General features: G+C 36.4%; 1 protein-coding gene across 1 annotated transcript in view; it reads left to right on the top strand.

Moving 5' to 3' along the window:
• Positions 1-13,852, top strand: part of ATP10A (ATPase phospholipid transporting 10A (putative)) — a 291,546-nt gene that overhangs the window by 224,860 nt on the left and 52,834 nt on the right. The window contains exons 8-9 of the mRNA XM_056808517.1: positions 8,607-8,824; positions 10,574-10,768. Coding sequence (XP_056664495.1) covers positions 8,607-8,824; positions 10,574-10,768 — 413 coding nt within the window. The remainder of the gene's footprint in view (positions 1-8,606; positions 8,825-10,573; positions 10,769-13,852) is intronic.

Here is a 13,852-nt window from a genome sequence, read left to right as displayed (position 1 = left end):
CAGAGATATCAAATATGCGGGGGCCTTCAACATCCCCCAAGGCAATCCAGACCACATTAAAACATAATGGGGAAATAGTTAACAAAACCTACAATTCATTTTAAAAACTAAGAAAGTATGCAACTCAAAGAGATATATATGTAGATTAGTGGTCCCACCCCATGATTTTTTTTTTTAATTTGATACCACTACTCTAGTGAACTCATTAAAGACTATAAATTGTAGAGAAGGTTCTAACCAATATTGGTTGAGGGAACTTCTTCACTTGGAGATTCTCTACACCAGTGAAATAAAAATCCAGTCCCTATTCTCATGTCCTATACATTATATTTACTTAACTGTATGTGTTATTTCCCCTCAGAATGTTAAACTTTTTGAAGAAAAGGACTGTTTCTTCTCTGTTTTCTTTGTAATCCTAGTTCTAGGTCCATAGTTAAGATTTAACGCCAGTAGAGGATAATAGATGAATGCATTTATGACAAAGTTTTAATATGACATTTTGGGTAATGAAATATATTGTATGAAACCATGTCTTCAGGATAGTTAATGAACTGAATTTTTATAATCTTCATAGTCATTACCAGCTAGTATCTGGCTGCCATATTTAGAATTATTGATGTGAAAGGAATTTCAAGTTTCTCCATTTTTCTTTCATAACCAGATGCATTTTCTTGCATTTATTTTTACAATCTAGAATTTCTTTTATATTTTTTTTGTAAAAGTCTCTCCTTCTCTACAAATCTATTTGTTCTTATTCCCTCTGCATGGAGCTGCAGAATATGCTAGCAGATCCACTAGATAAATTAATTTCACATTATAAAGATTATTAGTAGGTTCTAGTTGACCTTTTTGAGAAGCAATATGATATGGGAGATAGTAACTGACACCTGGTCTAGGAGTCTAGATTGGTTAAGTTCAAACCAGCCCTGTACACATACTGAATGGACAAATCACTTGTGCCCCAGAAAACTTTCTAAGGCATGGGTTCTTAACTTTTTTGTGTTTCATTAACCCCTTTGGAGTCTGATAAAGCATATGAACTTCTCAGAATCATTTGTCGATTGTATTCAAAATGGAAGGAAATGCTTTTGAGTCTTTTTTGAATCTTTCAATGAAAGATTCACAGTTTCTCTAAGATCTCCCCATAGACAAGTTGAGAACACTTGGTCTGATATTACAAATTGTAGAGTATTTGCCAGTATTCACTGGTAGATGGAGTCCCTTCATTAGGAGTTCCCTATACTGTTGATATCATAGGTGTAGACTGTACTTTCCTCTCACAATCACATTTTTTCATTTTCCAAGCTTTCAAAAAAATTTCAACTACTGAGAACTACTACAAATCTTGTTCTGAAAAAAAAAATTACATTTACTGGACATGTTCTTTTCTAGAAAATTCATCAGTGATAACTAGAGGATGGAGGGTAACTGCACATGAACTATGCAATTATATTTCCATTAGCATACCTGATTGTGTGGCATGAAAGTGACTAAATACTGTCAATAGAGTATCAGCTTTGCCGGATTCAACAAAGTTGGATAGGAGGGACTCAGGAAGACAAATTCTGAAGCTGTTGCAATAGTTCCTGTGAAAATATTGACCTCATCAACAACAAAAAAGCATTTATTAAGTGGTTACTATGTATCTGGCACTATGCTAAAATTCTGAGAATACCACCAAAGAAAAACAACTGCTTGAATACATGGGTAGAAGGGATATGGTTGGGGATGTAGACTATAAATGAACATCCTAGTGCAAACAACATCATTAAAATAGGTTCTGATCAAGGACACAAGTAATAACCAATGAAATTGCGCGTCAGCTGCGAGAAGGGTGGGTGCAGGGTAGGGAGGGAAATAAAGTGAGTATTCTAACCATAAAAATTAAGAAAATAAAATAAAATTTTGAGAATACAAATATAAGTTGGAAAAAAGAAAATCCTTCCTTCAGGGAGATTATGTTCTAATAGGAGAAGATAACTTAACAAAAAGTTAAAATGAAAGAGAATTGGGTAAAGGAAACAGACTAAAATACCTTCTGGGGAGGCATGGTATGGGAATTCTGGAATATAGCCTAGAGAAGAATGAAACATGACTAATCTGGGACTCCATCTTAAGTAGAATCTCTGGAGGAACCATCTACTCAAAAGGGATGGTGGACAAATACAGGGAGTAAAGAAGGGGTGAATTTGAGCAAACAACAGAAAAAGAAGAAAGAAACTACAATAGACAGCTACTACTCAGCAAATGGAACAGAGGGGGAGAGATTAGCAAACGATAAGCCAGAAATCCCAGCGAATTGGATACAGGCTGTGGAAGAACTCAAAACACAACTAAGAGAGGCTGAAGACAATTGGGAAAAGAACTTAAAAATTAAGATAAGTCATCTGGAAACAGAAGCACTTGAACTAAAACAAGAAAATACTGTCTTGAAAGCCAAAATCAACCAGCTGGAAAATGAGGCAAAGGAGATGAAAGATGAGGCAAAGGAGATGAAAGATGAGGTAAAGAGGATGAAAGACGATCTTCAAAGAAAATCAGACCAGAAGGAAAAAGATGACCAAAAAGCCAGAGATGAAATCCAATCTTTAAGAACCAGAATACAACAACTAGAATCAAGTGACCTCACAAGGCAGCAGGACACTATAAAACAAAACAAAAAGAATGAAAAAATTGAGGAAAATGTGAAGCATCTCATTCACAAAACAGACAATTTAGAAAATCGTTCAAGAAGAGAATATTTAAGAATAATTGGACTACCAGAAGACCATGACAAAAGAAAAAGCCTGGACATAATACTAGAGGAAATTATCCAAGAAAACTGTCCCGAGATCCTAGAACAAGAGGGGAAAGTGGAGATTGAAAGAATCCACAGATCACCCCCTGTATTTAATCCCCAACTGACAATACCAAGAAATGTTATAGTCAAATTAAAAAAAATCAGATGAAAGAAAAGATATTACAAGCTGCCAAGAAGAAGTCATTCAGATACCATGGACACACGGTGAGGTTAACACAGGATCTGGCTGCATCCACACTGAAGGACCGAAAGGCATGGAATACGATATTCCAGAAAGCAAGGGAACTAGGTCTACAACCAAGAATAAAATACCCATCAAAACTGACTATATTCTTACAGGGGAAAGTATGTCATTCAACACAACAGAAGAGTTCCAAGCATTCATAAATAAAAGACCAGACCTGAACAGAAAATTTGATGTCCAACCACAGAACTCAAGAGAATCATCAAAAGGTAATTAAAAAAGAGGGGAAAAAACCAAAACAACAACAAAAATTTCATAAGAGACTCAATAAGTTAAAATGATATGTATCTCTATAAGAAAAGAGGTCATTGGTAACTCTTAAAAACTGTTGCTATCACCTGAGCAGCTAGAAGAATTACACTCAGAGGGAACAGTGACAAACTGTATAGGATGAAAGGACAAGACATAAATAGGTATATAGATATATGCATACATAAATACATATATATGTGTATGTACATGTTTTTGTATATGTATATGTATAATACATATATACATGACTAGAGCTAAAAAAAAGAGGTTATGACTAAAAGAAATGGGAAAAGAAACAAATGGGGGTAAATTTATATGTCACAAAGAATCTCATGGCGGGAGGGGGGAGAACATTGATACACTGGAAGGGTAAAGAGGTTGGAGACAGGAAATACTCAACTCCTACATACTTTGAAACTGACCCAAAGAGGGAAGAACAACCCAATCCATTGGGGAAGAGAATAGATCTGCGCCCTATAGGGGAGTAGAAGGGTAAAAAATGGACTGGTGGGGAGGGAAGCAGTACAAGGGAGGGAGAGGGTGGGGGAGAATTTTAAAAAGACTACAGGGGAAAATAAGGGAGTGATTAAGAAGAGAGGGGGTAGAAAGGGAAGTAAAATAAGGGAGGGAACGGGGGGGGGGGGCGGGGACTGACTATAAACAAACATTAGTATAGAAGGTAATAGTGAAAGAAGAAAAGGCAGGACCAGGAGTAGAAATCAAAATGCTGGGAAATGCACAGCTAGTAATCACAACTCTGAATGTGAATGGAATGAACGCACCCATAAAATGCAAGCGAATAGCAGAGTGGATTAGAATCCAAAACCCTAAAATATGCTGTCTGCAAGAAACACACATGAGGAAGGTAGATATGCATAGGGTGAAAGTAAGAGGATGGAGCCAAATCTATTGGACATCAAATGATAAAAAGAAGGCAGGAGTAGCAATCATGATATCGGACAAAGCCAAAGTAAAAATAAATCTAGTTAAAAGAGATAGGGAAGGTAATTACATCCTGATAAAAGGCAGTATAGACAATGAGGATGTACCTGTACTCAACATTTTTGCACCAAATGGCATAGCATCCAAATATCTAAAGGAAAAACTAGAGGAGCTCAAGAATGAAATAAATAGGAAAACTATACTAGTGAGAGATCTGAACCTTCCCCTATCCGAACTAGATAAATCAAATCAAAAAATAAATAAGAAAGAGGTGAGAGAAGCAAATGAAATCTTAGAAAAATTAGAGTTAGTAGACATATGGAGAAAAATAAATAGGGACAAAAAGGAATACACCTTCTTTTCAGCAGTACATGGTACATTCACAAAAATTGACCATGTACTAGGGCACAAAATCATTGCAAACAAGTGCAAAAGGGCAGAAAAAATAAATGCAACCTTCTCGGACCACAGTGCAATAAAAATAATAATTAGTAAGGGTACATGGATAGATAAATCAAAAATTAATTGGAAATTAAACAATATGATTCTCCAAAACCAGCTAGTTAAAGAACAAATTGTAGAAACAATTAATAACTTCATTGAAGAAAATGACAATGGTGAGACATCCTTTCAAAACCTATGGTATGCAGCCAAAGCAGTACTCAGGGGGAAATTTATATCCTTGAATTCATATATAAACAAATTAAGAAGGGAAGAGGTCAATGAATTGGGCATGCAAATAAAAAACTAGAAAGTGAACAAATTAAAAATCCTCAGATGAAGACTAAATTAGAGATCTTAAAAATCAAAGGAGAAATTAATAAAATTGAAAGTCAAAGAACTATTGATTTAATAAATAAGACTAGAAGCTGGTACTTTGAAAAAACAAATAAAATTGACAAAGTACTAGTCAGTCTAATTAGAAAAGGGAAAGAAAAAACCAAATTGACAGTATCCAAGATGAAAAGGGAGACCTCACCTCTAATGAAGAGGAAATCAAGGCAATCATTAAAAACTACTATGCCCAGTTATATGGCAAAAAATATGGCAATCTAAGTGATATGGATGAATACTTACAAAAATATAAATTGCCTAGACTAAAAGAAGAAGAAATAAATTACCTAAACAACCCCATATCAGAAAAAGAAATTGAACAAGCCATCAAAGAACTCCCTAAGAAAAAATCCCCAGGTCCAGATGGATTCACAAATGAATTCTATCAAACATTCAAAGAACAGGTAACCCCAATACTATACAAACTATTTGACAGAATAAGCCAAGAAGGGGTTCTACCAAATTCTTTTTACGACACAAACATGGTACTGATCCCAAAGCCAGGCAGGTTAAAAACAGAGAAAGAAAACTATAGGCCAATCTCCCTAATGAATATAGATGCAAAAATCTTAAATAGGATACTAGCAAAAAGACTCCAGCAAGTCATCACAAGGGTTATCCACTATGATCAGGTAGGATTCATTCCAGGAATGCAAGGATGGTTCAATATTAGGAAAACCATATACATAATTGACCATATAAACAAGCAAACCGACAAAAATCACATGATTATTTCAATAGATGCAGAAAAAGCCTTTGACAAAATACAACACCCATACCTATTGAAAACACTAGAAAGTATAGGAATAGAAGGGCCTTTCCTAAAAATAATAAACAGTATATACCTAAAACCATCAGCAAACATCATCTGCAATGGGGACAAACTCAAAGCCTTCCCAATAAGATCAGGAGTCAAACAAGGATGCCCATTATCACCTTTATTATTTAATATTGTACTAGAAACACTAGCAGTAGCAATTAGAGGAGAAGAAAAAGAAATTGAAGGTATTAAAATTGGCAATGAGAAGACCAAGCTATCCCTCTTTGCGGATGATATGATGATTTACTTAAAGAATCCCAGGGAATCAACCAAAAAGCTAATCGAAATAATCAACGACTTTAGCAAAGTTGCAGGATACAAAATAAACCCACATAAGTCATCAGCATTTCTATATATCTCCAACCCAGTTCAGCAGCAAGAATTAGAAAGAGAAATTCCATTTAAAGTCACCCAAGACAATATAAAATACTTAGGAATCTATCTGCTGAGACAAACACAGGAACTATATGAACACAACTACAAAACACTCTCCACACAATTAAAACTAGATCTAAACAATTGGAAAAACATTGATTGCTCATGGGTGGGATGAGCAAACATAATAAAAATGACCATCCTACCCAAACTTATCTATCTATTTAGTGCCATACCTATTGAACTACCAAAAAACTATTTTACTGAATTAGAGAAAACCATAACAAAGTTCATCTGGAAGAATAAAGGATCAAGGATATCCAGGGAAATAATGAAAAAAAATACAAAGGAAGGTGGCCTTGCAGTCCCAGATCTCAAACTATATTACAAAGCAGCAGTCATCAAAACAATTTGGTACTGGCTAAGAGGCAGAAAGGAGGATCAGTGGAATAGACTTGGGGTAAATGACCTCAGTAAGAGAGTCTTTGACAAACCCAAAGATGCCAGCTTTTGGGACAAAAATCCAGTATTTGATAAAAACTGCTGGGAAAATTGGAAGACAGTGTGGGAGAGATTAGGTTTGGATCAACACCTCACACCCTACACCAAGATAAACTCAGAATGGACGAATGACTTGAATATAAAGAAGGAAACTATAAGTAAATTAGGTGAACACAGAATAGTATACATGTCAGAACTTTGGGAAGGGAAAGATTTTAAGACAAAGCAAGACTTAGAAAGAGTCACAAAATGCAAAATAAATAATTTTGACTACATCAAATTAAAAAGGTTTTGTACAAACAAAACCAATGTAACTAAAATTAGAAGGAAAGCAACAAATTTGGAAACAATCTTCATAACAAAAACCTCTGACAAAGGTCTAATTACTCAAATCTATAAAGAGCTAAACCAGTTGTACAAAAAATCAAGCCATTCTCCAATTGAAAAATGGGCAAGGGACATGAATAGGCAATTTTCAGTTAAAGAAATCAATACTATTAATAAGCACATGAAAAAAGTGTTCTAGATCTCTTATAATCAGAGAGATGCAAATCAAAACAAATTTGAGGTATCACCTCACACCTAGCAGATTGTTCAACATGACAGCAAAGGAAAGTAATGAATGCTGGAGGGGATGTGGCAAAGTTGGGACATTAATGCGTTGCTGGTGGAGTTGTGAATTGATCCAACCGGGCAATTTGGAACTATGCCCAAAGGGCAATAAAAGACTGTCTGCCCTTTGATCCAGCCATAGCACTGCTGGGTTTGTACCCCAAAGAGATAATAAGGAAAAAGACTTGTACAAGAATATTCATAGCTGTGCTCTTTGTGGTAGCCAAAAATTAGAAAATGAGGGGATGCTCTTTAATTGGGGAATGGCTGAACAAATTGTGGTATATGTTGGTGATGGAATACTATTGTGCTAAAAGGAATAATAAAGTGGAGGAATTCCATGGAGACTGGAACGACCTCCAGGAAGTGATGCAGAGTGAGAGGAGCAGAACCAGGAGAACATTGTACACAGAGACTGACACATTGTGGTACAAGAGAACGTAATGGACTTCTCCAGTAATGGCTTTACAATATCCCTGAACAACCTGCAGCGATCTACGAGAAAAAAAAAACCCGAAAAACTAAACTATCCTCAAGCAGAGGACAAACTGAAGGAGTAAAAACACCGAGGAAAAGCAACTGCTTGACTACAGAGGTTGAGGGGACATGATCGAGGAGAGACACTAAATGAGCACTCTAATGCAAATACCAACAACAAGGAAATGGGTTCAGGGCAAGGACACATGTGATACCCAGACGAATCGCACGTTGGCTCTGGAAGGGGTGGGGGTTGAGGGGGGGAGGAAAAGACAATGATCTGTTTCCAATAAACAATGAAAATGACCAAATAAAATAATGTTTAAAAAATTAAAAAAAAAAGGGATGGTGGATACTTCCAATGTGTCAACTCCAGATTTGGAGTGGCTTCAGGATGAAGAACTGGGGATTGGTAGAGGAAGTCTTGAGTGCAACCTAGAGAATAATGAAGAATGTCATCCAGTGACAGACAATAGCTATTTTTGAGGCAATTGGGCCACAGATAGACTGCAGAAAATGAATGATGACTGATTTATGAACTGACTCAGAATAAGTTCATAAATGAAGTAGCATCATTAATCTGAGTTGTGCTTTTAATTTTTCCCTAAATTTATCATTTAGTGTAATTTTGTAGAGAATGCAACAGAAGAGTTACTGTGCCACAATGGTGTCATGCCTAGACTAAGCCAAGATCCCTATTGTGTCTCCTCTACATGTACCTAATATTTTGCCGTGTCCTTTCCCAACAGCTCGGCGAATAGCCATGTATCAAGAAGCTGACTCTGAAGAGGAGGAATCTGCTCCCAAGGGAGGGACATTGTCTCAGCGGGGCAGTATTGGTAGTCACCAAAGTGTCAAAGTTGTGCATAGAACCCAGAGCACCAAATCCCATAGACGGACAGGCAGTCGAGCTGAAGCAAAGAGAGCCAGCATTCTATCCAAACATACTGCTTTCAGCAGCCCGATGGTTAGTCATGACAAAGAGGGGAAAGGGGACTTTGGCCATTTAGCTCTTGCTCAAGCAGTAGTTATTTCAGAATGAAGCAGGATATGTTGTATGCTTCTGGGGAGGTGGAACAGAGGGACAATGGGCTTTTTCATGGTGTCTACTTTTTCTCCATTATTAGTTTTAAGGAAAAAAATGTTTTCCTCTACTTTATACACAGAAATCACCTCATTATTATTTTTGGTTCCTCTAACCACAACCCCTCCATTGCCCATTTTTTCCCCAAAAGCTGAATGATTTCATAACCCCTTGGTGCTATGATGTCTAGATACTGGTTCCAGAGTCTTAAAAATGAGTTCCTATAAAAGTTACCCAGACAGATTCACTTTGTTAGGAAACTCCAAAAGCCAAATAAAATAAATAAGTCAAACGGGGTTTGACAGCTACAAATAAGCAAAAACTATGACAAGGAGAAAAAAAAAGGTAAGCATCAAACCAAATAAACACGGCTTTTCCAGCTGCCAAAATACCCATAGACCACCATGAATGGAGATATTTCCAGAAGAAGGGCCAACTCTCAAAACTACATTTCCATTCCTGAAATGTTCCAGTCTAAGAATTGTCAGGAAGAATATTCCAGAAGAGTCTGCTCTCACCCAGAAATTCTCCAAGTTGTTCTTCTTTTAAGCCCATGGAGAAGTTACTGTTTTCCATAAGGGTGGTCAAAAGCTTCCGTTTTCCATGTAGCTGACACTAAATCTAGTCAAGAATATATTCAGAAAGGACAAAATGTTTATTGCTTCTTTGTGATTTTTGTTAGTTAATGCAGGATGCAAACTATTGGTATTGTATTTGTTCTAAGATCTTTGAGTTCTTTTTATTATTCTTATTGCAGTCTGCTTAGAGTTTGTGTAAAACATACATATAGATTGAGATATACCATATATTACCTTTAATGCTTTGATGGATGAATACATGCTGTTATAGATGTAAGCACTTCCTCCATCAGTATGGTTTGCAGTTCCCTCCATGTCTTCTCATTCTTGTCTAGATTTCTCAGGATTTACCCATTATTCTGGTTCTTCCTCTCACTTATCTTCTGTTTCTCTGTCTTCTTCCATGATTGGTCAAGGTACTAACAGTTCTATCTGTCCTTTTTTAACTACTTCCTGAGGAGATAATATAATACAGTAAATATTTATTAAGCACCTACTATGTACCCCAGGCACTTTTCTAATCCCCAGAGATATAAGAAGCTACAAAAGATGGTCCCTCCCCTCCAGGAACTTACCACCAACTAATTTGTGGATCACTTGTAACCTGTAGCAACCTCCTTAAATTCATCATGTCTTCATTGCCCTTTGAAGCAATGTGTAAATAATTGTTTTTAATTTAAATTAATTTATTTTATCAATCTATAACATTATTTCTTGGTTATAATAATCACATTATTTCCCTCCCTACCCTCCACCCACCCTCCCATAGCCGATGCACAATTCCACTGGGTATTATATGTGTCCTTGATCTAATCTTATTTCCATGTTGATGGTGTTTGCATTAGGATGTTCATTTAGAGTCTAAATCCCCAACCATATCCCCTTGACCCATGTATTCAAGCAGTTGTTTTTCTTCTGTGTTTCTGCTCCCACAGTTAATGTGTAAATAATCTTAATGCTTCAGAGGACTTAAGCAAAATAATATTGATAATAATAACCATGCCATTGAAATTCCACCAAGTTAGAATCATCATGTTATACCTTTGATTTCTAGGAAAAGGATATTACTCCTGATCCAAAGCTATTCGAAAAGGTAAATGAATGTGCCAGGTGTCTGGAGATCATGAGAAATGAGGAAAAGTCATTAAGCCATCTCACCCCAGAACTTGCTGACATATTTGACTTCTTTATAGCCCTGACCATCTGCAATACTGTTGTAGTGACAGCCCCCAATCAGCCAAGGCACAAGGTAAGTTCCATCTCAATCATTATGAAATCAGGGTGTCTCCATTTTTGCCACAGTCTTACAAAGTCTTAATTGGGGCATGATGTATTAAAGGTAGTGATGATCTATTTTTTTGGTTGTGCAATTCTCAGCAAAGATGAATAATAACTAACTTCTATATAGTTGTTGTCTTCCTTTCCCTCATTCTCCTAGTTCTGCTCCACCTCTCTTCCCCCATCACTTCCCACACATCTTCCAGGACTCCCTGACACCCTCTTATTCCTCCCTTATAGCAGCCCACTAGGATTCTGTCCCATTTCTATCCTGTGACTTGTCTAACCAGGCCCCATGGGCATTCCCTCCCATTACCTTAACCTTAACTCTCAAACCTTGAAAAAGGTTTGCAAAGCACTTTATAAATATAATAGCTAATATTAGCTAACATTTACTATGTTTACTACGTGCTGGCCATTGGGCTAAGAACTTTACAATTATTATTTCATTTTATCCTCACAACAACCCTGAAAGAAGTAGGTGCTATTATTATCCCCATTTTGTATATGAGGAAACTAAAATAAATAGAGGTTAAATGATTTGGCTAGGAATACATAGCTAATAAATGCCAAGATGCCATAGTTGAACTCTAGGCAACTCTAGGCAAGTCACTTAACATTATTGGCCTCAGTTCCCTTATTTGTAAAATGAACTGGAGAAGAAAATGGCAAACCACTTTAGTTTCTTTACCAAATTGGGATCACGACAAGTTGAATATGAATGAAATGACCCGAACAGCAATCTACTTCTGATTCTAGGCTCGGTGCTCTATCCCCAATCCTAGGAAGAATGTACCATTACTAAAACCTACATTTTTTAGATGATAAAACTGGATCAGACAGAGGTAACATGACTTGTCTAGGGTCACACAGCTAGTGTCTAAGGTCAGATTTGAACCTGACTTCCAGACTCCAGATCTAGTCCTGTATTCATTGCATCACCTAGCTGTCAAACAAAATACTCACTGCAAGATATATGCATGTGTCATATGTTATACTATTATATTTTATTTTACTACATATATATTGAATTATTACACTTTAAATTAGAAAGAAAACTCTATATCTGGGTTTTTTCTCCCAGTATTCACATATTTCAATTTCAATTGTTGGTTGTCAGGGCTAAATTCAATGGGTTAATGAAAGGCAAAGATAAGAGAGGAATAAAACTCAGATTCAGCTGGCAATCCATCTGTCTCTCAGTAAAATAACTGATTGTTGAATGAATGGATAGATGAATGCAAAGTACTGTATAGGAAGCCTTTTTATAGCTGTATACAGTTGCTGTAGGCAAACCAGAAGGAATGACCAAAAAGTAAGGTTTAAATAAGTAGCTTTGGCCAGTGTTCCAGGACTAAGCCAGTGAACAAGGAATCGTGGAGTCTAAAGAAGCACACAGTGCTCAGGATCTTACGTATGTGGAATAACCCAGGAGGGAAGGGGCAGATAGCAAATTTGAGACAGAGATAGCAGGGATTTATTGGGACCTACCACCAAAAAAAGGTTCATACAAATTACAACTCAGTTTTATAATTGACAGTATTAGAGGGGAGAAAAAGCTTTTCTGCCTTTTCTTTTGGTCTTGTAGGCCCTTTGCAAGTAATTTGGAATAGCAGTTATAAATTGGAAGCCAGAGAAGTCAAAGCTTACCACAGAGCTCCTCTGGTTGTCATAGCAGCTGACTACAGCAAGTACTTAGGGGGCATTAACGCAGACAAGATTTCATTTCTGTCATTCAGGGGTACATGGTTGGAAAATAAGGCCTGGGATGATACAGGCAGGTGGAAACACCTGTTTTTTCTCTCATTTTCTTTTTTCTATTCTTGGGCTAAATTTTACCTTTAGGTTTCTAAAACCTTACTTGCAATTGAATGTTTTCTAGATAGAGAGTAAGAATTTTCCCATTTTACTTTGAGTTTGTATTAATATTAAAGGTTTAGCCTGATGTAATAGAAAGAGAGCTAGGCGAGGAGTCAGGAGTCCTACATTCTAGTCTCACCTTTGCTAGTAACTCTTTTTTTTTCCATCTTGGAAAAAAAAATTACTTCTGTGCTATAGAATCCCTATTTTCCTTCTAGATTCATCACCTTAGACAAGAAGCCTTTCCTAATCCCCTCAGATACTAGAATTCTCCCTCAACCCTTAAAAAAGTCAACCTTATATCTGATTTATACAGATAGATGTACATGATGTCCCCTCTAGAAGAATGTAGATCTTTTCAAGACAGGAACTTTCACTTTTGCTTAGTATTACTAGCACCTAATGCCAGAGATACTTAAATATTAGTAAATGAGAGTTGGATTAGATATAATTATATTCAACAAACATTTAAGTATAGGCTCTGGGGTAGGGGTTGGTGGGGGACAGGGATGGGGAGGAGTAAAAAAACAAAAATTAAAAATGAGTGTTTTTAGGTCTCAAATACTATGATTCTGTGAACCCCATGACTAAATTCTTTAATATGGGAAAAATCCATAATATCCTATTCTATTTGAAAATAATATGCAGTATGTTAAGGATGTATTAAATAGAGATGATTAAAAATTTCAAAAATACCCTAAGAATCACTCAAGAGAAAAGAGAAACAAACTAACTTATTGGGGCTGGAGATTATCAGTTATCTGAAAGTATGTCTATTTTGGCAAATTGATAATCATGTTTTCAGACTGGACAGGGGAAGAGACATTCAGAAACAACTGGGTGATTTGTGCTACAAAATGTTTCACTGCTTTTAGTCAGAGATGCTTTCTTGAATCCGGCTAGTATTTTTTTTTTAAAGGATGTTGGTATTTCTGAGAGAAGAGATATGGCAGAATTGACCATTTTGCCATTCTGAATTGTTTGCCCATATCAAATAGATAATGCCAAATGAGATATCATTTAAAAGCGGAAATTATGCCCCTAAGATCAGCCTGTGGCCTCTGGCTTGCCACTCTGCTAGAATCCACATGCCTAATGTTAATATGGATAAACCCAGATAGGTTCATTTTTTTTTTTAATATCTCTTGGTCAAATTTTCTCTTCAAGAAAAGAAGCTAATAGAACTGCTCCTAAG

Source organism: Monodelphis domestica, chromosome 8 (genome assembly GCF_027887165.1).
Source record: "Monodelphis domestica isolate mMonDom1 chromosome 8, mMonDom1.pri, whole genome shotgun sequence".
In the NCBI taxonomy this organism is placed as follows: Eukaryota; Metazoa; Chordata; class Mammalia; order Didelphimorphia; family Didelphidae; genus Monodelphis; species Monodelphis domestica.
The sequence above is the reverse complement of the archived record's forward strand: the minus strand, read 5'-3'. Positions and strand labels throughout refer to the sequence as shown.